At 36.8% G+C, this 25,986-nt stretch overlaps 1 protein-coding gene across 1 annotated transcript in view; it reads right to left on the reverse strand.

The window, feature by feature from the left end:
• The window catches only part of CFAP99 (cilia and flagella associated protein 99), a gene marked incomplete at both ends in the record, with an annotated part of 54,436 nt that overhangs the window by 25,767 nt on the left and 2,683 nt on the right, over positions 1 to 25,986 (reverse strand). Inside the window, 5 exons of the mRNA XM_082759503.1 lie at positions 1,559 to 1,639; positions 6,421 to 6,595; positions 8,739 to 8,851; positions 15,201 to 15,295; positions 18,183 to 18,327. Of these exons, the coding sequence (XP_082615629.1) occupies positions 1,559 to 1,639; positions 6,421 to 6,595; positions 8,739 to 8,851; positions 15,201 to 15,295; positions 18,183 to 18,327 (609 nt within the window). The remainder of the gene's footprint in view (positions 1 to 1,558; positions 1,640 to 6,420; positions 6,596 to 8,738; positions 8,852 to 15,200; positions 15,296 to 18,182; positions 18,328 to 25,986) is intronic.

Here is a 25,986-nt window from a genome sequence, read left to right on the forward strand (position 1 = left end):
CCTGCCTTTTAAAGCTGCTCAGACACAGTACTTATAATGCCATCTATAGCTATTGCAAGAATTCTAGGAAACAAATGGCATTTCTTAATGCATAGTTCTTTTAGGACCCAACATTTCAGCTTGTTTAGCAAACAGTGTAGGGAACTGACCTTTGGGAATGCTTTGGATGCCTTTTATAACATTCCAAAGGCAACAAAAACTGCTGTTAATGCAGCTCTGATTTCTGTGGTGGTTTTCTTTTGTTCCTTGCATTCACGCATTTTCCCCCCTGAAGAATGTGGCGGGTAGTTAAGTGATTTTACAGTTGTCATAGATTTTTGACAATATAGGCACTGTGATATCCTGCTTTTCCTCCCCAGTTTTTCTAGAAAGTTTGTACGTATAAATGAGCATACAATGTGCTTTCTCCACAATGTGGAAATAATACAAGTATAATAAATAATGCAGTACTGTTTGATAATGAAATACCAAGCAATGTGATGGGCCAGCAAAAGGAATGTAAAGTTTATCCCCCTAGAATCTATCACACATTAAGGTTTTTACTATTTTACCATTGTTTAGGAGCAGAATCCAATGCCCCTTTCACAAGGACGTGCACAAGGACACATGAAGAGCCCAGAACAGTGATAAATGGTCTTGTACTAGCTAGTGAAAGCTAAAGTAAGGCATTTTCAGAATGGAGGTGGGAGAGTGCAGATAAAAACAAGTCAAATAGCACACCTTTTATCACATGCTGTGATTGGGTTGGATATGGTGATTACAGAGTGGGAAGGAAGAAAGAAAGTGGGAACTGACATTTAATTAATTCCCTTCCAAGGAGAAGAAGGCAACAATCCGCTTTAACCATGATAGGAGCTAACTTATTGAACAGGTTTCATATCAAAGTTTGGATCAATTCAAATAACTAAATCTGTGTCTTTCTGTGAGGGTACTTACCAGGCCCTCCTTTCTCTTGCTGTCTTAACATACAGACCATGTACTCTGCTTCTTTACAGATGCTGATGACTTCCCACTCCCTCAGTCCACTTAAGGAATGAGTACGGATTCCACATGAAAAAGAACTCAGGATCTACTGATACTTTAAATCAGTAATGGCATGTGGTTATTTACCAGTTACTATAGAAAGCAAACAAAAATATTGAATATATTTCATATTTTGAAGCCTTGATTATTAAGTGAATGCCTTAAATATCCACATGTCTTGTGGGAGTAAAAGAGCCAGTTTCAAGCTGGTGAAGAAAAGAAAGTAATTGCATTTCTGCTACCTTACATAGTTATTTGCATAATCCCTCATGTAATTCTTGTGAATATAAGGTGACCTTAATAATAAAAGGTGGATCTTAATAAATTGATAATAAAATAAAGAAGATGGGCAAAGGATGATAGAACAGAATAGAGAACACAGACCTCATGACTTTAGAGAAGGAGCCGTGACCTATTAGCTACAAAAGCAAACATGTTTCAGATAGAGTTCTTAGATTTGTGAAAACTGGTACAAATTGCAGAACAGAGAGTTCAGAAGAAAGAAAACACTGGAACAGGAACTTAATACACTTACTTCTGCTTTCTGTCGATTTTTTATTTTGACTTCCTTTAGTTGCTTTTTTTCCTTTGGAGGCTTGTAGGTACTTGGAGGAACCTAAATAAAAAGAAAATAATATCCACAGTATGGGATATAAAACATTTAAAGTGATATATTCTTGCAGGGAAAACACCACATTCACCTTTACTGTAAAACAGCTGCAGTTATTTTCTAAATATTGATTCTTTTCTATCAGTGCCAGCATAGAAGCCATGGACAGATTCCAATTAGCTGGGACCACCCAGGCTTTTCAGACCTGTGCAGTGTAATATAAGCCCTGGACAAAGGGCCAGTAAGAAAGAATAATCTGGAACTAGTACAAGAAAGGCTGAGGGAACAGTAAACACCATAGGCTCGATGAAGGGGAAAAAGAAGTTATCAGAAGGGGAAAAGTTCTGTCTGGCATCACACAAACTTCAGCTTCATAGCTCTGACAGCCAGATAGGGTAGCTGTATGAACTTAAGTGGTGGAGCTCTTTGGCACAGTGCGTGTCGACAAGTTTACAGAGGGTCCAAGGAAGTTTGGGGAAGAAAAATACTTTGAGGGTTATTAAACACCCAGGCGCTGCATTGTAACTGAGGACATCTTTGAATGTTTGAAAGCTGAGAAGGTTGTTGGGGAAAGCAGCAACTATGCTTGTCTTATCCCTGTGTTCCTCCTAGACGTCTGGGTTTAGCCACTACTGGAAAAATTTAATAATAATAATAATAATAATAATAATAATAATAATAATAATAATAATAATAATAATAAAACCAACAAACAGGCAAAATGAACCTTCTCTCTGTTATACTGTGGCTGCCCCGATGTGCTTGTAAAGGGACATCACTGGAAATGTAGATTAAATGTTTGGAGGTAGAGGACTGTGAGGACCCTTCCAGCATTAGTCAAACATTTGGGAAAGCATTCACATGTCAGAAAGTGGTACAGATAAAATGACCAGGAAAGATTTATAGTCTGGCTGTCCTATGGCTCAACAATAAACTAGGCAGAAGGGGGAAACAGGACTGCATCGTTTTGATCTAGGCTCAGGCTTCTGGGGCATTTAAGTATTTGTGTAAGCAATACCTTTAGTACAAAAGCAGAATCTGGAAAAAGACTGGATGTCTCCCTCTTGGGTGGATGAGATAGTCCACCAGCTTACGGGGCATCTGCTTGAGTATTTATCTTGCTAAAAATGTTCTATCTCCATTCAAAGTTATAGAATTAATTCAAGAGTTACTGGGAAAAATCTATAATCTGTATCATTCTGGAACTCAGTTCAGGGAAGTGGGGGGATCCCAACCAGCTTTACTGGACTATAGAAAGAGCTATGCTTTGAAAAACTCGTGTTTTCTACTGCCTTTGCTATTTGACATCATTATCTACAGGAAAAACAAATGCACAAATAGAAAAGGCTAGCAATTAAATGCATGGATGAGACTGCTTAAGTATTTTTGTGAGCTTTTTAAGTGAAGTAGAACTGAAAGTATTTCCCAGCAGTATCTATTTTTTTATTTATTATGCTTTTATGGATGGAGAAATTAAAGTCCAGAGAATTTGTGAAGGGTTGCACAGCAATGAGTATCAGTTTCTTTCAATGTTCTTCCTAGTCATGTGCTTTACCTACAAAACTGTACTCATCTGCCAGTGTGAGTTGAAGATCTCTCTGCAGAAACTTCTGTGCTTATTCCAAGTAATTCAAGGAGGCGACTTTTCAATAAGATGTTTCAAAAATGATCCTAGCCTTGTAATTTAGCCTTCAGATACCATGGTGATGAGTACCCACCAGACAGACAGAAAGACAACACCGCAATTACCCTTTATAACAATAAACAGTGTGCAGTTGCCAGATGAGGATGAATAAATCACTCTAAGCAAATTGCAAATTCCAGCAATAGGGGAGATCAGAAAAGCCAAACTGTACCTACTTAATCCTGAAGTGAAAAAGGGGGAAGGCACACCAAGCTTGCCTGTGGCCAGCTTCACCTATGCTTTCTGGATGCTCTTTTACTGCAGGTTTTATTTAAGGTATAACAAGAAATTTAAGGAAGAACAAACCTGCATGATGTACTCACTGAGCTGACACCATGCATGGATGCAGAAAGGAGCAGAACTAGAAGCTTTTTTAATAGGCCCAGAAACAAATTGCTCCTGAATGCATCCTCCTGCAGCCCTGGATAAACTCCAACCCCAACACAGACTAGTTATTGCATTAAATGTGCAGAGAGACACATACCTGGAGAATGACAAATGATTTCTAAGAAATCAGCTCAGTTTTGTTTAACCAGCCCCAAAATACACATCCAAGTAGAAATACCTTATATTGGTTGAGATGAGGCAATTTAACAATGGCAAGAGAAAATAAATTTCAGGAAAAGGTGTGAGAGGGAAATATGCAAAATGATGAATAAGTACTTTGAACTTTGGTAGTGATCAGAATTGTATTTTTTTTTTAAATTACTGTTATAAGATAGACAAGGACAGACTAATGCAGTGCTTGTTGTTTTAAGAGCTTGTTTTTATACAAAACAAGATCAGAAAGGTAACTATGTTGTTTGATCTATAGATCTGTAAACAAAATTATCTGTATTAGCCTTTTAATTATTTTAAATAATCAAGCAAGTCCACTCGTGAAGCTCAGCTGAAATAATAAGGAAAATCTCTCCTTTTCATCAGTTTTTGATGAATGTTTATGACGATGACTGAGGATGAGTTATGAGGATGAATCCTAACCTTTCAGGCCTATGTCACCCCAGTGAAACATCCCAATGCCAGCGGAGAGTCCCATCTCAATACTGATCACTGAGTAAGGCAACTACCCTGTCTTCCACAATAACCCACCTAGAATCACAGAATCACAGAATATTCCAAGTTGGAAGGGACCCACAAGGATCATGGAGTCCAGCTCCTGGCTCCACACAGGACAACCTATAAATCAGACCCTATGTCTGAGAGCATTGTCCAAATACTTCTTGAACTCCAGCAGCTCTGTGCCACGATCACTGCCCTGCGAGGTCCATTGCAGTTTCTGAAGTGTGTTTTCAGTATCCAAGACAGCGGTACTATCCCTAAATTCATGTACATGATACATCCCATCCTACTTCGTGTTTTATTTTAATTATGCTACATAATGCAATGTATCAGGAAGAAATGCCTAAAATAATAATCTTATTAATCAAAATTAAATCATTTCACCATAGGGACGCAATGACTTCCCAGTAGTTGTTGCTTAAATCCAGACGCCTCCATGTGAATTCATGCAGTTGTTTCAAAGTGACTCTGCCTGTAGTTAGTGTAACTGCAGTATTCCCAGCTAACATGCCACAGGGCAAACTCTTTGACAGATGAATGAGAACCATGAGAAAAAATGGATATCTCAGAGAACTAACAACTTTGTGAGAAAACAGACAGGAACAGCAGATTATGGGATATAATCTGGAAGAGGTTTTTTTCTGTGCATTCCTCTCAAATAGATACAACTCTCTGCCACAGAGTAGCCAAAACTAAAGGCTGCGCTCACTTTCCTGCATCTTTGTTGACAACTGGGCTGACTTTTCTTTGCTGAAAGTACAGGATCTAAAACAGGGATGCTGGCAACAATATGGCAAATTAAAGCAAAGCTTAATTTTCTGAGACACATGCAGAAATGAGCACAACATATGTCACTGCTACGCTAATGGTTTTAGATTCACACGAGCTTTTAAATTTGCAGACTTGGCCAAAATGTAAACCAAATTTAGTATAACCCTAACAACACAAATGAATTTCAGTAAATGCATCTGCGTTAAAGCAAATTTATTCTGAGAGGGGCTGCACATTATAAAGTCACTAAAATGACAGCAATATGACTCATTCCTATACTGATTAAGTAGTTATTAAATGCAGTTTTTCAGAGCCTGGTATTAAGCTGTTTCAATGTAAAATCCCATTAACTGTATAACACACTGCCATTAAATTGTGCCGCCATCCTAAGATGTAAATGGTATCTAAGAGCATTCAACACATGTATTATTTGAAACCTCAAGTGCTAATACAAGATGGCATATAATGCTCCAAACTATGGCTTCCAAGCTCACTTCCCACTGCATTTAAATATAAATGATTTTGGAGTCTTCATTAAGTTAGTCATAGCAACTTGATCCCAAATCCTGTTTGCCTTTCCCAAGCGAGCTAACTATAAACTAATTGTGTGTCTCTGATTTGTACCAGTGCAACTGAGTCAGTATCTTGGATGGTTAGTAAAATGAAAGCGTGGCATTTCGAAGATAAAGTCAACTCTCATTTGTATGTAAGCAATAAATTAAAATGGTAAAAAATATTAATTTATGAGATTCAACCTGAATACAAATAGCAAGGAATAAAAATCTAGAGTTCCTCTCATGTCCAATGAAATTGCCTTGTTACTTATTTAATGAGAGTTCATCTACCAAAAAATAATCTATCTAGTTTATAAAATTGTTCAGTTGAATATTCTTTTCTTACCTGCTTCAGTGCATTATCCAAAGCAAACATTTTACAAAATCCAAGGACTATCAGAAACCTCTGTATCATGCTTTCATCAGTTTGTATCCACTGTAGAGTTCTACATCCAAGAGATGCAAACCAACTACAGGAAACAACCTTTTCCCTTTCCTTTGTTTGGCCTACAATTTGCTTACACAACTTTCACTGAAATGAAATGAATGAGTTATTTTTTAGAAATCTGACCTTCAATAAAAAATAAATCATTGTTGATTTGTCAAAGATTGTAGATTTTCTACAATTATTTTGAAAGAGACAATTAACTCCCTTACCATGATTTTGTGCACAAGATTACATAGAGCAGAGTATCTCATAGAGCATTAAAAAAACTCACAGGTGGACCTTTTTCCAGTACTGGTATTGGCAGAGGTATAGGAATGGCACGTGGTTTGGGTACAGTCAAATTAAATTCCTTTGGCTGAGTGACCGTTGAAGTCTTGACAGTGGTAGTACGATTACTTAATTTATCCATGAGCTGTTCAATCAGTTGCTGTACTTTTGGCTGCCATCTTCAAATAAAAATAGATTATTCAATTTTATTTCCTTTTTCTTCTTTTGTACACACAGTGTAGTATCTGAGGTTGGCACAGGTGCGAATTCTGTAACACTTTCAGCTATTCTGTTATCTTCTTTTTAACAAAATTAACCCACGAATTTGTATGATTTAGTTGGACTGTGTTATTTCACCTCTTGATAGATGCTAGCCCAGTGGTGAAATAGCCACAGTTTTTACTGAATAAGCAGTTAATAATAATATTAGTTAATAAAGTTAATAATAAGCAGTCTGTTTTGCAGCAGGACCAGACTATGAATCAGAAAATCAGCTGTCAGAAGCAGAGTACATACAGATGAAGAGACTATGACCAGACAGTGGCCTAAATATTGCCATTGTCATCATCTGTCAGACACATAGATCAACCTCACAGCCCAGGCAGTTCTAATAAAAAAATAAATAGAAAGATGTGTGGAGTTTGGTGGAATCAGCAAATGAACCCTCAAAACTAGTTGGTGACTGTAGGGCAGATGTTTTTGAGTTCTCTGTGTTTGGATTTTTGCATGTGTGAAGTTTCAAAATTCTTCCCAGGAGTGACAGGAAGGTACAGAATTCAAGGTAACACACAGACAAGTTATCAGGGCTGATTTTGGTGACAGCTTCATGCCTGTTATTGCTCCTCCATATTTATTCCACCCTTAAGTACTACACATGCAATAGAGATTTCCCAGAATTTAAAAATCAGCTGATGATGCAAATTTGCACTGACTTCTTTACATGACAGTTAGCTTAGCTAGCAATGTCACTGTGGGATGAGGCTTACAAGTAACTTCCAAAATAATGCAGCTCCATTAAAATAAAATGAACTTTTTATATTAACCTCGCTGATGTTAGAAAGAGGAATACAAGGACATATTTAAAAGAATTGAAGCTACTCGAGTGATTAAACTGATCAGTGCATCCTCAGCCCCTTGGAGGAAGTTTCAAATCCAGTGATCAAATCTGGTCTTCAGCATTCCTGCACAGCTTACGTGTACTTCTAGGCAAAACACTTGTGCTTGTTACACTGAATGCAATTGAGTGTGAAGGACAGTTCTCACAAGCCTACTATTAATGAAACACAAGCTACAGATTATATTGCTATTCTGAATCTCTCTCTGTATCTTTATATTCGAGCTGTAAGCATACTTTATAATTAGAATTACTACACTGGAATATATTGAGACAAATTCTGACTTAAAATACATCCCCGTAATTCCTGTAGGACTCAGTGGAATTGTATTTCAAGCCAAAGGTATAGTACTACATTTGTTAATTTCATATAATCTAAAGAGAATCTAAAGGGCTAATTGTGTCTGCTGACATGACAGAGGTAGATGCAAATTCTTTTTCAGCTGACATTGTTTGTAACAGTTCTGTCTAACAGTGTTTGCCATCATCTCTGGTAATCTATACTGCAGTGAGGAGGAGGTGTGATTGCAGCCACCTAGGTGTGCCCATGCTAGCTTTAGTTTCTCAGTCTTGGGCAAAAAAAGAAAACAGGCTGCTGAGTAACTTGATATTCAGCTACTGTTTCTCCATGTGAAAATGTTCCAGTTTGGCAAGGATACTCAGGCTACTGTATCACCACCTAACACACCTGGCACCTTGGAGCACTTAAACCATTAAGTGATGCTGCAATTGTGTAAATAAATAATAATTTTAAAAGACATGTTTACATGCTTATCCCTTATTGCTCAGAAGGGATTTTATGACCATTTGCATAAACAAATCTGAGCATAAAGCCATGCTTATGAAAATCAAACATCTTTTTTTTTTTTTTTTTTTTTCCATGTGCTTAATGTCACGCAGATGTTGAAGTGACTGGCTGGAATCGAACTCTCTAAGAGAATTTAAACCTGCTAGCATGATGATTGATCTATGCAGGAGCACTGAGAAATAAATGTACAACAGCTGTGAAAGGACTTCTCCATGAGAGAACCTTGCCTTTGGGTAAGTAAAAGGGATCACTATAGTCTCATGAAGACCAGAAGGGTTCTCAGTGACTTAAATGGGAGAAATACTTTAACAGCAAATGAAATTTTCAGCAGAAGCTTTCCCCAGTGTGTTGCATTTAAACTTTGAGGTGACCACAGGCTACTTAAGTACTGACTGCTTACCTTAGCAGTGGATCAATCCAGTTCTCCTTTACATACAGCGAATCGTAGAACCGACTCCATTCATCTTTTATCCAAGTGTTCAAATACAAGGCATTGAAGAAGAATCTAAGAAACTAGCAATAAGGGATATGTTTTAAATATGAATACTAAAGGTACAATGTACATACATGTAAAACTACAAAAACCACGTGTTTGTTACAAATACTTTCGAAGACCTTGCTTTCGTTTTACCCTGTAATTACAACCATGTGCTTGGTATTTGTATATTTTCAATAGTTCTGCTAGGACAGCCTCAGGTCTTTCAGCCCTATTTTGTGAAACATTAATAGATACTAAAATATTTTAATGGTCTAAAAAATCTAGTGGCTACAACATGGGGATGCTTTGATGCATCTTTAAGTTGCTTCAAACATCGTGAAACAAGAAGTTTTTATTAAAAAATAATTGCTAGTGCAATGCACTGATTTTTGTCTAATTATACAGTTTTGAAGTCTAATATTCCCGCAGCCAACTCCTGATCATCTGTAGCTGGATGATCCACGGTGCCCACAGATATCTCAGGCCTGGCACTGCACCTGAATTGCTTAAGATCCTTTCAACTCCCTGGGAACTTTGCAGGGGAAAGTGGTGAGAACTACAAACTGCTATACAATATGGTTTCTTTTTCTATTGAAATATAATTAATTGGCATATTCCCATTAAAGTAGAAAGCTGAAATTTGGCACACATACATTGTAGAGCTCTACATGCTGGAGAAGTGGCAATTAACATTTGAACTTTTGTTTTCCACTGGAGTTCACCAGAAGGTCAAGAGCCTTTTTTTAAGACTCGAACTGTTCAAATAGCCTTTTGAAACACTCTTGAAAAATGGCACTCGGATTCAGCATGTATCACTGACAGCAATATAAATTCCAAACTTGAACCTGAACTTTTTCATTACAATTCTTGGAAATGGAAGTACCGGCAACCATAGAATCATCAAATATCCCAAGGCGGAAGGGATCCAAGTATCACACTGAAATAACCCCAATAATAGAGAAACCCCCTGAATAATATAGACATTATGGGAATATAGACATACTGGAAATCTGCGTGCAGTCACTTGAACAGTTTCCAATGGAGATTGCAGGACTTATTATTTCAGACTTGGCATCAATCCTTTCTTGTTTGAGTTGATTTCTACAGAGCTATATAGGTCTTCATATAGAGCTTTTTGTTCCGGAGGACTAGCAGGCTGCTTCTTAATTCACGTGCTGCCAGGCTCAAGATGGCTCACAGCCCCGTGAATAAATCAGTTATAAACAATACAGACTCGACTCTAGGTGCTTGCTGTGGATGTTCAACAGTCATAGAAATCCTGCTACTTGAAATCTATAGTCTTGTTGTGACCATTTCCAAGGAATTAGCCTGCAAATTTAGTCTTATTTTCATCTGTTGCACTTTTGATAGAGTTAAATGACTGATCAACAACTGAATGCCTAAGTGAACATTACCACCTTGGACTCCCATTCATGTCTAGAAATTACTGTTCTTCCCCAAAACTGCAGCTGCTGTTGTATCAACACACTGTCCACTGAAGAAACTCATTCTTTCTTCTTTTGGAGGATCTTTCTCTATAATACATGCATCTTGGATTTCATTTTCCACATAACATAATCATTTTTGCTTATGCAATGTATAAATAAAATGCGAAAAGTTCACAGTCTCTAAGAGAACCGACGCACTGCATATACACTACTTCTAGCAGTTATCGCAACAAATTTTACATCCAGGCATCCCAGGTGTAGATTTGATTATAGACTCAGAGAATCATGTCTGTTGCCAAAGTACTCTTCTTAACTTATAGAAGGCCCCAACTATACCCAAAGTTTATCAAAAATGTGTTTTTAAACCCCATATATGTGAGCAAGTGTGTATACAAGGGTGGACTGAACATGAGCATACTTAAAAAGAGGCAGACTCTGAGGGTAGAAGTTGTTTACAATTTTGGGGAATTCAGATAATTCATAGAAGAAGCTGATATGGAAATGCTGCGGGTGGTGTTTTGTAGATCCTCCAGTTTTCTTTCATTGTTTTTTGTTAAGTTGAACTCCTCCTCCTTCGCTGTGTCCTCAGTATTCCTCTAATACTGCCTACTCCATCCTCAGAGCCTTCAATCAATTGTCTATTACATTGCCACATGAAACTAAGCCTCTGAATTATTGTTATTTGAGCTCTCCATGACTGATCTTTTCTGTCTAGGTCTTCTAAATATTTGCTTTAATAATCCTTTACAAAGTACTTGCAACTACCTCTTCAAGGCAGATGAAACTAATAAAAGCATACAGTCAGTGATTTCTGGCTGTTGTATGAAACAGCTGGCTATGATCCCTTGAGGCCTCTCACTGCAACTCCAGTTATGTTCTCCTTATTAACATTTCACACTGAATTAGGACAAATGGATAATTCTGTGATGGATGGATGCTATGACGTATTCCTATGAGCTACAGAGCATAATCAGATAGTTATTGGGATGTATATTACAATATTCTGTGTTTTAGTCACAGTCCCCAGAGAAATGCTATAATATGGGTATGCTCAAAATGCATCATGTGGGAGAAGACTTGGAATGCAGCCCTGCAGTGGTTACCCAGGCAATGCAGGGACTGCCAGTGGTAATGCAGGGATTACCAGGCATTGGTTCTGACCCTGGGCTGCCTGGACCCAAGTCCACAATCTTGGCTTTGACAAATCATATCACAGATGGCAAATCTGGGCAGAACCAGGCCCATGAAACCATAGAACATTTTGTTTCTTAACAGGAGAAACTCCTGTGCTTTGTGAACTGAATTACTAGGAAAAAATACCTTGTATTTCAGTTTTCTCTTTGGCCACACATGACCAGGTGGCAACCCCAATATCATCAGTCTTTGCTTTTATAGCAGCAAAATACAGCTTGAAGTTCTCAGATTCCTGTTCAGATGTTACCATTATATCTCTCCTTAGAGAAGCCATTGGACAGTCACTTTGGTAACAGCACTGTCCTGCTTACTGGTCCTCTGTCTTGAATGTTCCAAGCCCAAAAATTTCACTACTCACAGAGCATGACAAACCAGCTTAATTTCTCCTCTGAAAGCAGTGTAATTACAGCAGGAATTGTATCCATTTTTACTACTTTACCTTCCTCTGGCTGTGGTAAGATTGAACAAGGGTGTAAAACTTGACTGCTTTGTAATGCATTTGTACAGGTGGGCTAAATTAATGCCTTGCTTATGAGAATTTGAACATGCCCTGCTAATAGTCTCTTAATATGTTTTTATACAGTGAGATTATTTCTAAAAATGAAATGAAACAATGGGAAGTTTCCTCATCTGGGATTACCCCTACATCCATGAAGTCATCTTTATATTCACAGCATAAGCTTTTGATTCTTGAGTTAAAGAATCAACTGTAAGAAACAGTAGATTGAGACACAGATCAGCCACTACCTGTGAATTAGTTTATTTTGGTTGTACACAACCACAGATATTTGCTGTAGTAGCAAAGGCAATCAAAGAGGTTCCTGTTCACTCTTCTCTTCATCTGTTGATTCTTTCACTACTATTCTTCACTTGAAGTTGAATTACCTGTAAGATTTTAACTGGAACACAGAAATGAAAAGGAAGGCAAGAAACTCTTTAGAAGGCTTTCCTGCCAAGAAATAGTAATCAGAAATTCCATTTTGAGGATCCTGATTTGAAGCTCTGGAGAAAAGTGTCCTAGCCTGGCCCCAGATACTTCTGCCACTGTTTGACCCAGCTAGGATTTATTTTGCCATTTTATCCTCCAGGAGGCTGATCTTGTCCTACTATTCCTACCTCATCATAACAGCAATAACAATACCCGGTTCTTATATAGTAATTTCATTTGCAGATCTCAGAAATTCTTTATAAAGGACTTCACTGCTGTTGGTATAAATCAGAACGTGAAATAGAATGAAACATGTTTTTGAGTGCTAGAGGGAATATGCTACTTATTTGCATTTTTTTTTACAAGGCAAGTTTGAAATTATAAACCCGTTTACTTCAACTTTTTATTTCAAGCATCTTTTCTCTAACATACAAACCCTTAAATTTTATCACAGAAATAAAAGAACAAAATGTATGAATAACAGAACGTGAAAATAGGCTTGAGCTAGCAGTGCACAGCTAAGTTCTTACAAGAACAATCCTGCTAAGGTTACAAAATTGGGTTTTATCCAATGATTCTGTCAGTATAAAATCACAAAGAATTGTTGCATGTATTCTTAACATTACAGAATAAGCTTATAATTTTCTGTTCAAGCAGATGAACATGTATGAATGAGGTGCCATTATTATTCTGCCTTGATATTGAAGGCCCCAATGAAAATATTTGAACATACACCAATCATAGGGGAACACTGACTTTGATTCAAATGGATTCCGTCATGCACTCCTGTAAAAGAACGTTTACTCACACAAATACGTCTCATTCATAAGAACAGTGCTGTTAATTTCATGAAGACTACTAATTTGCATTAAGATTTATCTGCACAATTAAGAAAATTCCAGGCAGCCTGTGATGTGCAGAAACATTTCTCTGTTAATCGAAGTAAATATTTTCTAAGTAAATATACATGAATAATTATTTTGTGCCTCAACTGAACTCAGCCACAAAAGTCATCAGGCAGTATCTACAGGTCAGCATCCCGAAGAAGAATCCCAAATTTCTGACAACTTCAGGCTGTTGCTAAGGCTGCAAATCTGCCTTCTGCTGTTTTTGTCACTGTTGCTGGGGGACCAAATGCTGCTTCTAAATCCTCTGCTGCAGGTGCATTAATATAATCTAGCATTACTTGGTAGACAAAGGACCTCTTCTAATGCAAGAGAAGAAAACCTAGATGCTGTGGTGATGAGGATCTGGTAAGATACTTAAGTAAGCAAAATTACATCTACCGGGAAAAAAAAGTAGCAGGTGTAGATCATCACTCATGCAGCACTTCCCTATCAGAGAAAAAATATTCCAGACAAGGAGATAGAAATTGTCTCAAGTAAAACGTCAGGGTACTGACACGTAAGCCATATAAAGCTAGGTGAATGGAATTGACAGGAGATGTCATGTAGTGGGAAGACTGTGTTGCTGGCTGAATGAGCTCAAGATGCATCCAATCCAGTGGCTCGTTTCTAAGATGTTTACCAAAGAAGGGGCTGGAGAGCATTTAGACAGAGAGTGATTTGTCTGTCTATCAGATTATGATAATTCTTCTAGCCACTTCTCTGTTTTTTCTAGCAGTTAATGAAATATATATATATATTTCCTCTCAATGGAATTAATAAAAAACAGTCCATAGCAAGCCCATCAAAACAAAGTGACCAAAGGGTTGAGTGTTCTAAAAGCATTATGCAGACACCCGAACCTTCTTTCTCCCTGCACATTACAAAACAACTGTACTTACGAAAAAGACACAGGCATCCACATGAACATTCTGTGTAATCAGAATAAGGATAAACCGTAGCCTTTTGAATATTAATGACTAGAATTTGCCTATCCCTTGAATCTCACATTTATATAGAAGCCTATATACTTGCTGTTCAAACTTTGTGTTTGGACATGCTTTGAAACATCCAGATGATCAAAGCTTACATATGTATGTCACCAGTAATTTAATTTTTAGCCTATTTTCCCAAGAAAACAAGGCTTATGGGAAAGCATTGTCAGTCAGTTTATCCCTCTCGCTGACTTTAAAACGTAGCTTTTAAGATAATCAGCACTTTCAACCATTTTGAAAGAGAAGCAAAATATATTTACATTTCCACAAGTTTCATGAAATTTAGCAAACAAGTAGAGGAGAGAAATCCAAACCGATGACCCCGGAGAGGAAAAGGCAGGCAGAACTTTGTTGTCATGATTTCTATTTGGCAGCAATGGAATTGTATATATGTTGCAATGAGGTAACTGGTACATGTATAGCTCCAAACAAGCAACTGTGCTTTTTTGGAAAGGAAAAAAAGCAATGGAAGGGAAAAAGGCTTGATAAGCAAAGTGGCAGTGGGTTATTTAGGGAAAAAAAGAACACAAATTGGCAAGAACCACAAGTTTCAACAGATTCATTGTGTACAGCAAAAACTTCTACTGCCTGAAATCAAAGAACAAATGCAAGCACAGCCAAGAGTGAGTATGTAAGTTAGGGGGACAACTATAAACCACATGAACTGTAGATCCTGTGTTTATTCTGCTTTCTCAGATGATAAAAAATACATTTTAACTTGATCTTTGACTGAATATGAGATAGTCATTGCATAAGTACAGAAACTCAAGATTTTTATGATAAGAAAATAATAATTTCCCATTTTATTTCTGAATTTAAACTGAAAGTAACACTAATTTCTGAATTTAGATGATCTTAAAAGTTGAGAATTCATCTGATTAATAAAACACAAGGAAGAAAACACTAATTGTTGAAAAAAATCGTAATATCATTACCTTATGCATTTTTGCGGTGTCCTGAGACTTCACAATTCTGCTGAAGTGCTGAAGACCAAGCTCTTCTAGTTGAAAAGTTGCCAAATAGCAAATAACTATCAAAAGATAAATATATTTAAAATGCAGCAGAAAATTCTAGTAAATATATACCCTATACTCAACATGTTCTGGGATTTAGATTGTTACTTTAATTTTAAATAGTCTTCAGTATTGCTTATCTACCTGGGCAATACAGTGCTTGACAATGAGAAATTGTAATAGGATTTTATAATATTAACCCTGTGTTCATTACTAGTATTCTGACTGTGCTGTGGTTCATATAAATAAGTTATATAGTTCATATAAATAAGTTTCTTGAGTTAGATCTAAGCAAGTGAAAGTCTACCGTTTTATGTAGAATGCATGCAGAATTTTATGCAGAAATTGTAACAGCTGAGGATCTGTCCACTTACACAAAAATTGTAAAACAAGTGTAGTTATCCAAAGTCATGCTCAGAGGTCCTCTGGATGCCTGCAAATATCTGTTTGCAAAACTGGGAGATCTACCAGAGCAGAATTTGGAATCCTCTAAAATCCTGCTGTGATTTTGCAGTCATTTCATTCTGCCAACACCACTAAAACAAGCAGCTTTTTCAACCCCTGAATGCTTGTTCCTATTCCCCCTTTTAGTTCCTGGTGTTTCTTCTCTTGGGCAAGTACAGTCCCCCACACAGCCAAGTTAACTCAGGCTGTGAATTTTAACCTGAAGCAGTTTCTTGATCAGTTCACTGGATGGCTGCTAAACACTCGTTCTCACTCTTGGGGGTGAGAATGAGTGGCCCATGATGAAGACACAGGCAGCCCATTTCTTCCGGTAGTAGCACCATCTTATACACCAAGCATCTGCATACTCCATCAGTGAAATTCAGTGTTAATCTGGCAATAAGGCAGGAAAAACAGGAGTCAAATGGCTCCTGACAGACACAACTGAAAAGTTTCTAAAAGAATTACATTGCTGAAAATAGCTTTCTTTTGACATAACCAAAATTTTCAGTGTAAGCAAGCTTATTCTGACAAAAAATGTAAAGAGATGACATTAAAAAAAGTTTTGATATTGGATTTTTTGACATAATCTGTTTTTAATATTGTTAGAGAGGATAGTTTTTACTCTGTTACAAAATCAGTTTATTACATAAAACAAAAAATTCAAACATAAAATATCATATCTCTACTATTTCATTTACTTTTCTTTCTTTTTTTTTTTTTTTTGAAAGTGACCGTTTTGCACTAAATGTTGTCATTTTTTTTAAATTCTGAATTATAATAAAACCAAACTTTAAAACTGTGGAATTCTCTGGTAAGTCCCAATCTGATTTTCGCATCCCCTTCTGGCATGCATGCAGTTTGGTATGGGAAGAGTCAGTTCTTTAAGATTTTAATGGACCTGTAAAGTTCACGAGTTCCTGTATCAGCTCTTATTTGACCTTATTCACTTGGATCAATCAGACTCACTTGCAGTGCAGTACTTTAGCTGCCACCAAATAGTAATGATGAAATCAGTAATTCCTGACCAATATGCTGCAACCAACTCAGTGTATCGTTAGACTTCAGTCGTGTGCTTTAGCATAGCAACATATTTAAGCAGTCTTAGTAGAGTACACATTTATCTCCTACCAGCTTTATTAAATTCAAATCTGCTCACACATAGCAACAGCCTTTATAAGCAGCTTTGATCATTTAAGTGTCAATGCAGCTTGGTAAAGGGAATCACAAGCAGCTTAAAAAAATCTAAGCCAATGACCTTAGACTCTCAACTTGTTGATAAAGGAAAATCTTCCGCAGTCTCCCCTTTGCCCATGATTAATGGAGGCTTTTGTGTGGACCAGTCCTGACAATCCAATTACAGCAACACTCAGCTTAAAGTTGTAATATATGTGCCCCAGACACTGAAAAACATGGCTTTGTAGAAACGGAGACAATGAAGCATTATCATTTAGAATCAACTCAATGTACCATTAATTTCATCTCTGACAGTTTAGGTTCCATTTAATTTGTTATTTGATTTAGATTTCTATGCTTTTCCTGGGACTGTGGCATTAACAACCAGAATTGCAGTTAAAATGTAATAGCTTTTAGAACATAAAATGTAGACGTATGTATATTAATTCAATTTTTAGTATTTTCAACCACTTTGAATTACACTGACTGGACTTTACAAAGTACCTACAAAACTTCAGAACACGTAAGACTCAGAGAAACAATGCCAGTGCAGTTGTGATTCCAATTTCTTTATGGGCTTTATAACTCAATCTCAGTTATATTAAGTGCATAGCATAAAAATATTTAAAGATCACTTTTCGATGTATTTCTTAATGCCTGAAATAACATTGGTGATAGTAACTAGTCTGATTAACTAGCTCATACTATCAGATGTAGTAATATTGTAACTGATTTTAACCAAGTCACTAATGAAAGGGAGATAATTGACTTATCTCACAGAGACAAGACAGAAGTCTATTTAATGTTATTGTATGACTACTAATGAAGAAGTCCATGTATGGGTGGAAGCAATGTATCTCCTTCTGTGAGATATGCTGTGCTCTTCAGCAAACAGAGCTTTGTTACACAGTTTCACATCTGAATGGCGGAGATATTAGATTAGAAGGCAATAAAGGGAAAACTCTGAATAATATTTTTTAAAGTGATAGTTGAGCTTTCCAGGTATTTCTTGTAGTCAGTGATGTCATTTTCCACCTGCACGTTACAATTAGCTTAATCTTCTGGCACATTCTGGAGAACATTCTTAGGTAAATATCCAGCTAACACCTGTGAGAATCCAGACTAAATAACAATCTCGGGATTTAGGCTTTAGATCATAAGGCCATTGGAAAAGGTCCTGGATTTCATGCTGCACTAGCCACAATGATAACAAAACCTGCACTAATAATATAATATTTTGTAAAGTTCTGTGTTAAACACATTTGCTGTTTTAAAGACACTTACCTACATAGAGATTACGCTCAGAAATCAGACAGTATTTCCCATCCCGAACAAAAAAGGCATTGACTACTACATCCAATAAGGATTTATATTCTATGCATCCAGCAAGTGTGTCCAATACAAATTTTTCTTCAGTCACATTAAGAGTCTATAGAGATATAAAATTAATAATTATTAATACATTTTGGAAATAAAATGTTAGTTGTGTACACAAAGAAGTACAATCATTTTGAGGCAATGGAAAACCACAAATACTTAAGAGCAGTGCCTTTGAAGGGCTGACATTTCTAACACTACCAAGACATGGGACGTTGTAACAAGTTAATGGCCCTTATTCAGTAAAATGTAACCTCCCCCAGTATTAAACTTTCAGCTGATCTGCTGACATGTGAATTTAGTTAAAGGGCCCTAATATGTGAAAGTCAACAGTTAATGACAACAGACAAAATGGCAGACAAAAATGATTCTCTGACTTAAAGAAGTTAGCCAAGAAAAAAGCCAAGTCATCTTCTGAAAAGATAGTTCACATTCAGTATATGATCTCTCCCACTGATCTGAGATGTAGGAACAACTGACCTGCAATGACATAAGATCAGAGGTGCACCATGCCCAGTAGGCTATTGCCACTAGCATCATAATCACTGTATTTGTCTAATATAATACAATTTTAGTTTAAAAGTATTATTAGGGGCTTCTAGAAGAAAGTATGTGAGTCTTCTGATGCATGACACTATGTAGGGCTTTGAGAGAGGGCAAATACATGGTAAAACTTTAAAATTACAGTTCCAGTTTTTAAATGTAGAAAATGACATAGAAGAGTTCCAAGTGTATTTACTTAGCTTGTCTTTCAGAGCAAGTACAGCTCTTTTTTTTTTTTACTAGTCCTGCTCCAAAGCCAGGTTTCACTCCTTTTTACATGCACATTTTCACTATAAACACATCACTGTTGCCTCCATATAATTGTCTACAAATACGTATGTATATATACTCACAGGCACACATATATGCAGGCAAAATTACACAAACACACGTCATTTGCAATTTCTTTACTGCCACTGAAATCACACTAATATATCTGACTCTCTCTAGAAAAACTGTAATAGAAAACATTGCTAATAGTACACATCCAGAACGAGAATCAAACTCAGTTTTTGTGGGTTTTAGGTCTTTAAAGCTAGTAATAGTTAAAATGATATACAAAGCTTTATTTCTATAACTGAAGTAATCAGGTATGACTTTGGATATATTCTGTGACCCATATATGTTGGGTAAGAAGAAACAGTATAGCTGAACTATACGTTACATAGAGACACTGAAGTTTTACAAAGTCTGTTGGGCATCTAGAGACCAAGTGCAAGTAAGCAGGGTATCACCTTCATTCTTCATCAGGGCTCCTGAGAAAGAAGAACTAATAGGCTGTGGTTGAGATAGCAGAAAGATAAAGGGGAATGCAATCGGGAAAATGGAGCCAACAAGAGTGAGATGGCAAAAAGGGAGTAAAGAGAAAGGAGTGCAAAGGAAGGTAGAAGAAAATGGGAGATACAGGAGGGCTTTGATGGAGGAAGGACACAAATGGAAGAGCAAAGAGACTGAACATATCCGGAAAAAAAAAATTATATATATATATAAAATTGATGGGAAGCATGAATTCCATCTTGCTAAGCATTGAGAATTCTTGTGAGGGATACCCTCCATTCCAAATATACCTTTTCTAGATTTAAGGAAGATCTTTCATAAATGAAAGCAGACAGAGAAAATCCAGAAATCTAATCCCCTACCAATATTTAAATATATATCCCAAATTTCATAGGAGGTATCAGAATTCACCACAAAAGGCAAAAGCGAACACAAACACCTGAAATGCAAAAAGAGAGAAATAGTTCAAACAAAAGTAAGACTGTGGCATTTTTAATCTAAAAAGATGGGTCCTCTTGAACAGATGATTTTGTTCACAAGCAGATCAATCTGCAAATAACAGTAGCTCTGATAGTAAAGAGAAGTTCATGTTAAAATTGGACAAGCTTGCTGGGAATATGCCCTCAAAACCTCCTACAATTACTTTCTCTAAAAGGCTAGAAAATAAATAGTTCTTAAGATATTCATTTGATCAGAATCCTTGCATTCACCTCCTGAGTATCCTATGTGTACAAAGTCCTCCAACAAACCCGTGCTTTTCAAGTGTACTTTTGAGAGAGGAACAGAAGTAGACACCCAGATGGCAATGGGAAGACACCATTACCCAGGGCATACCTCCTGCACAGTTCAGACTACAGAGAGAAGTGCAATTGCTTATATACATTTACTCTACTTTTGCTGTTCTGATTTAACTAGTCAGCCAGAAGCTAGTTGGTAGAACAAACACAGAAATTTGTGCTTACCCTTGTCACAGCTAGAGGCAAAGAAAGTACATAACCACTGCATGGCCTCGAAGTAAGCAACAAGTAGCAGGAGGTGCAGCCTGGGGACAGCTGTGCCCCAGAACATTTATACTGACCAGTAATCCTGTGGACCACATGCCCCAAAGAGTCCTTTCCTCTTATCACACATTATCATACACTGAATCTTTTTTTAACTACAGAAGGTACTAAGTGTTCTGTTTCTGTGTCATCTGAGTAAGTGATCTCATCCACACTCATAATAAACTAAACAAGACTGGGCAGGATCAGGACTTGGATAAGAAATCTCAAAGGTAAGCCAGTTTTTGGTTAAGTAGGCCTGATAATCTATTAAACCAAAAACTGACCTAATGCTTTAAAAAGTTCATAGTCCCTGCTACGGAAAATGCTATGTACAAGAAATAAATAAATAATTATCAAATAGTTGTGGTCATTAATTCTGGTAGTATTCCTAGGCTGTCCACTGAGACCAGTAATTCATAAGTGCATTCTTTCTCTGTGCCTTCTTATCACAGAATCACACAGAATGGATTTCACAAGTGGGTCAAGTGACCCAGAAACAGTTACTACAATATGATGACAGGTTGTAAAGTTACAGCAGCTTTTGGATGAGATTCTCAAAACATGTCACAAATATTAATTGTGCTTAAAGAAATTCCTTTTGGGTAATACTATTTTGTAAAAGTGGGAACTACAGGACCGAGCTGGGAAGAAATTTTCCCCAGATAACACCCTAAGTCATTGGTGGCAATCAAAAAAAAAAAATTATAAATGCTAATTTGTGAGTCTTTGTGCTGTCCATCAGATCATATTCCTACTTTCTGAATTTCACTTCACCTCATTTCTCTCAAACAACTAACAGGTGGTTATGTTTGCAAGTATCTTCTGTGTGTCTTTCAGCATGAGGAGGGCCAGATAATTTACAGGTGAAAGTAATATGCAGCTATCATCTTTTGTTGCACCAGCTATTGAAATATATCAAGGACAATAAATCTAGAAAAATATGCCTCCAGAAACAACCTCTCTATCTCTAATGCTACAGAGTCTATTTTTTTTGTTTTGTTGTTTAAAGCGAAGTAAGTTTATAGTAGATGAATACTGGATGGTTCGGTATTTTTAATGTTCGGGAGCCTATATATTACTGTGCTGAGCAATGCCTGCACTGTATGTAAGCAAAATATTGTTATATGTGTTTGTAATGTCATGTCATAAAAATACCTGACCATATTCTCTTTATGACATTGAATTTCAGCTTTTCCTGATTCCCAAGTGATTAAGCTGTAAAGAAAGGATCCTGTCTGCAAAAAAAGATGCATGAGATTGACCTACCCTAGTCTGAATATGTGCTGATTGGCATTATCTCTGCTTTTTGGGAGATCCCTGGTGCCCTCAGTCTGCTTCTCTGGGCGCATTTTCCCTGCTTCCTGCTCCCTCACTGTGGCTGGAAGCCAGTCAAGTTCCTTCAAGAACAGAAGAGACTGTGTAAGAAAACTTAAGCACAGGATTTGTAAGCACGCAACTTTCAACATGCGTGAGTACAAGCAATAGCATGAATTAAATGGAAGAGCATCTGGAAAAAACAAGCCTTGCCACAGGGGGTGCATGATAAGCATGGTGACAATGGGATCTGTTTAAGGGAGGTCAGAGAAGGATGGGTAAGGAGAGACAGAAGAGTTCTTGTTTCTAGAGGGAAGGAAGGAAATGAACATCAGCCATACCCTGCTTGAGACTGCTCAGGATAAGGATTTAGTTTAAGGTGAACAAACATTTAAGGTAAGAAGCTAATATTTGATGAAAAGATAAATACCTTTCACCTCCCGAGAGAACTGTGAGTAATGGCATGTACTGAACTTGTCGACTTCTACACACATTTTGCAGATGCAGTCTGATTGATTCATAGCACTTCAGCTATCAGTGCTAGTCCTCTCCAGGGGTCTAATCAAAATGCCATGGAAATGAAAGAGAATATCCCTACTGACTTCACTGGGTTTTGGATAAGTCACCAGAACTCAGTCCTCTTTGCTTCCATTAATTTCAACAGGGAAAAAAGCCCTGGGATCTTAGGATATAAACACAAGAATGCACTGCTTCTACTATTTACAGTCTATGTTGCATTCACCGGCTCTATTTTCATCTTCATGTGATAATGCCGACCATCTTGAAGAGGTACAATTAAGGTTATTTTCCTTTGTACTTATTATTAAGCCATATGAGCAGGACATTGTGGAAAAATCAGATTCCATCCTTTTCTTAGAAAGATCATAATTTACATTTATATCAGTAACCAATAGTACAAATTAGACTCGTATAATTTAGTAGGATTTTTTTTTTAAACTACATACATCAAAGTAATCTTGCATTACATGATTTTCATATTTAAAACTAAATCTATGACATTTGATATTTGGGGATTTTACTCACAATTGAGTGGGCATGTGTGAGACATACAGCTGAACCAACACAAATGAGAACTATGAAGAGTTGTGCCAAATTACACCATGTTCTTGCAAAACAGAAAGCTCAAAAGCAGGTTCCTCTTGCTATCAATGAGAGGGAAAAAGGAATAAAACCGTGAATTTGGGGTGGCAATTCTGCTTATACAGAATTAAGCTTTTCAGTAGATGGAGTTTATAAAGCTCAACGTGATTGGTCTGATCCTGAAACTCTAACTGAAGCAAATCATTCCACTGAAAATAAAGTGAGTTATTTACATAGAGAAAGGCACAAATGTTGCATGATAACTTCTGCATTAAAATCCATAGCAAAAGCTTGATTTTAATAGTCACTCCAAAGAAAAACTGTCTGGGATGCTTCAGTTTTGTACAAAATTTATTTTTTTCTTCAAAATGAATAGATGCAGTCCATTTTTATAAATGGTCTGATGAAATGATGTATGTTATTACTTATGTACAATACACCAGATGAAGGATCACTATGATGTCGATCATTTTAATAGATTTAATTGAAAACACTAAAAAAAGGGGGCTTTAGTAAACAAGAACAAAGACGTTATCTGGAGGGCATCAATCTGATGAGAAGAGTATTAAAAAGCATTTAGGAAGATAAACAAAGAGAAGTAGTGTGGGCATTCAAATGAAGAACAATAGAAATAGAGATGTTTAATGTTTTCAATATGAATACCCATAATTTAAAGAACTAAGATTTAAAGAACTATTTTAAGTTAATGTGCTATTTGGGATAATTCATACTGAACTCCGTTAAATACCAACAAGGTCGCAACACTGAAACAAGCATTTATTTGCATTTACTATTTGTTTTTATTAGCTTTGAAGGGCATAACATGATTCTTCAGGATTGAAGGTGAAGGTTTGCTTGTTGCAACTAGGAATCACATATCATATTACTAATGAACCCATGTTCCTATTGAAAATATTCCCAGTGAAAACAAGTTCAATATTATGTTGTAAATGTTACAACGTACAACACAATAAGCATGAGGACTGTAAATAGCCAAATTACAAGTCAAAGCGTAGTTTCTTTCCTGGAAGAAAATCAAGTCTGATCATTCATTGGGAACAATGAACAGAAATTCTTTTCATGATGTAAAATTAACATGTTGCAGAAATAAAATATATGGAGATTAACACAGAATTGCTTCTAGAGTAATTTTGATCATAACATTCTAATTAGAGGAAACCGTGTTGATTTATCTCGCACTATTCAAGAAATAAAAATGCTTACCATATTTCATTTGTATTTCTCTAACAACAGAAGGCTAATAATCAGTGAGATTCACTAGTGCCATTTGTACATAGAAGCACGAGCTAGGAGTTGGAAAATAGGAAATGACACTGGAATGTGGTTTTCTGTCTTGTTTCCTGAGTAGCCACGTAGAGATTATCTTCTCTTAACAACCTGCTTTTCTGATCTATAGAATGAGGATTATCTCAAACATGTTCAGATATAAACTAAAAGCACCATAAATTGCAATAATAAATAGAAAAATAAAAGCGTGTGCTTGAGTGTTTTGCTGAATCGTGACCGAAATGCCTATACAATAAATGAAGAAAGAATGGAAGGCCTCAATGTTGTGCTGAATACAGCTTTCTGTTGGAGCTGAAACCAAATATTCAGCTGAGCAGCAGGTATTTGAAAAGACCTTCATCTGCCTTCTGAAATGAGAGGTCCCTTCCAGAGAGCAATGAGGTATCCCCTCAGACTCCTCTTCTGCAGACCAAACAACCCTAATTTCCTCACTTTTCATAAGTCTTGTTTTCTAGACCCTTCACCAGCTCCGTTGCTCTTCTCTGCACATGCTTGAGCAACTCAATATCCTTGTAGTGAGGGGCCCCAAACGGAAAACAATATTTTTGGAAAGTCCTTCATTTTACCATCTAACAATATTTGAGATGCAATCTCACCAGTGCTGCATACAAGGGGAAAATCCCTTCCCTAGTCCTGCTGGCCATGCTGTTCCTGATGCAGGCCATGATGCCATTAACATGGTAATTCTGAGTGTGTGTCACTTGAAAGACCCAGCCTTGAGCTAGTTATAACTACACTAAACATTACTAACTACACGACACTTGGGCAGTCTGTTTACACGTTTCCATCACACCACGAGAAGATTCTATCTTTATATATACAGTGGTTCAGACAGATCTGAGCAACTGTCAAAATAAAGCTCACCTCTATTCTTTAAAATTCAATTTCTATTCCTTTGGTACTAATTTTTTGATTCCCTTTTTGTATCTTGAAATAGCAAGTGGTTGCAAAGTGCAGTAAGTGAAGAAGAAAAATGCATCCCAACAGTTATTGGATATGCTATCTGCATCATCTGCTTCAATCACAAAAATACAGGGAAAGATGGGTGCTTTTTCAAAGCAGTACACTGCGATTAGATGTTGTCGTGGTTCCCACTACAGATGTGCAGTCACCATGATTGTAAATGGATGATGTAAAGGCAAAAAACTTAAAACTTAACTCTAGATAGCTTTATCTAATTCCTCTGCAAATTAAAATGGTCAACTACTTATCTCATTTACACCAACATATGTACAGACTACAGCTTCTGACTCTGGAATATACCTGGAAGCAAATAGTACACCCAAATGTTCTTCAAATAGCTTCCTCTCTCAAAGCTTGAGACAAGATTTCCTACAATGAGTGAATGTATTCAGATGGGAATAATGTAATGATACTTAAAAGAAAAATTATAATGATGAATTAAGAAACAATAATATTCAAAAGGTTGCTTCTCTCGTTGACGTCAATCGATGCCCTCCTCTGGCATTCAAGAAGAACAAGACGAGAGCTCGCGCGGTCTGATGCAAGGAACTATTTCATGGAAAGCTGTCTACACCATTTTAATGGAAGAGCATAATATACTATTATTATTTAACATAATCATGTTTTTTGGGCTTTGATTTAATTACTTATCTAACTTTATG

Source organism: Aythya marila, assembly GCF_965140915.1.
Source record: "Aythya marila genome assembly, chromosome: 4".
NCBI classification, from domain to species: domain Eukaryota; kingdom Metazoa; phylum Chordata; class Aves; order Anseriformes; family Anatidae; genus Aythya; species Aythya marila.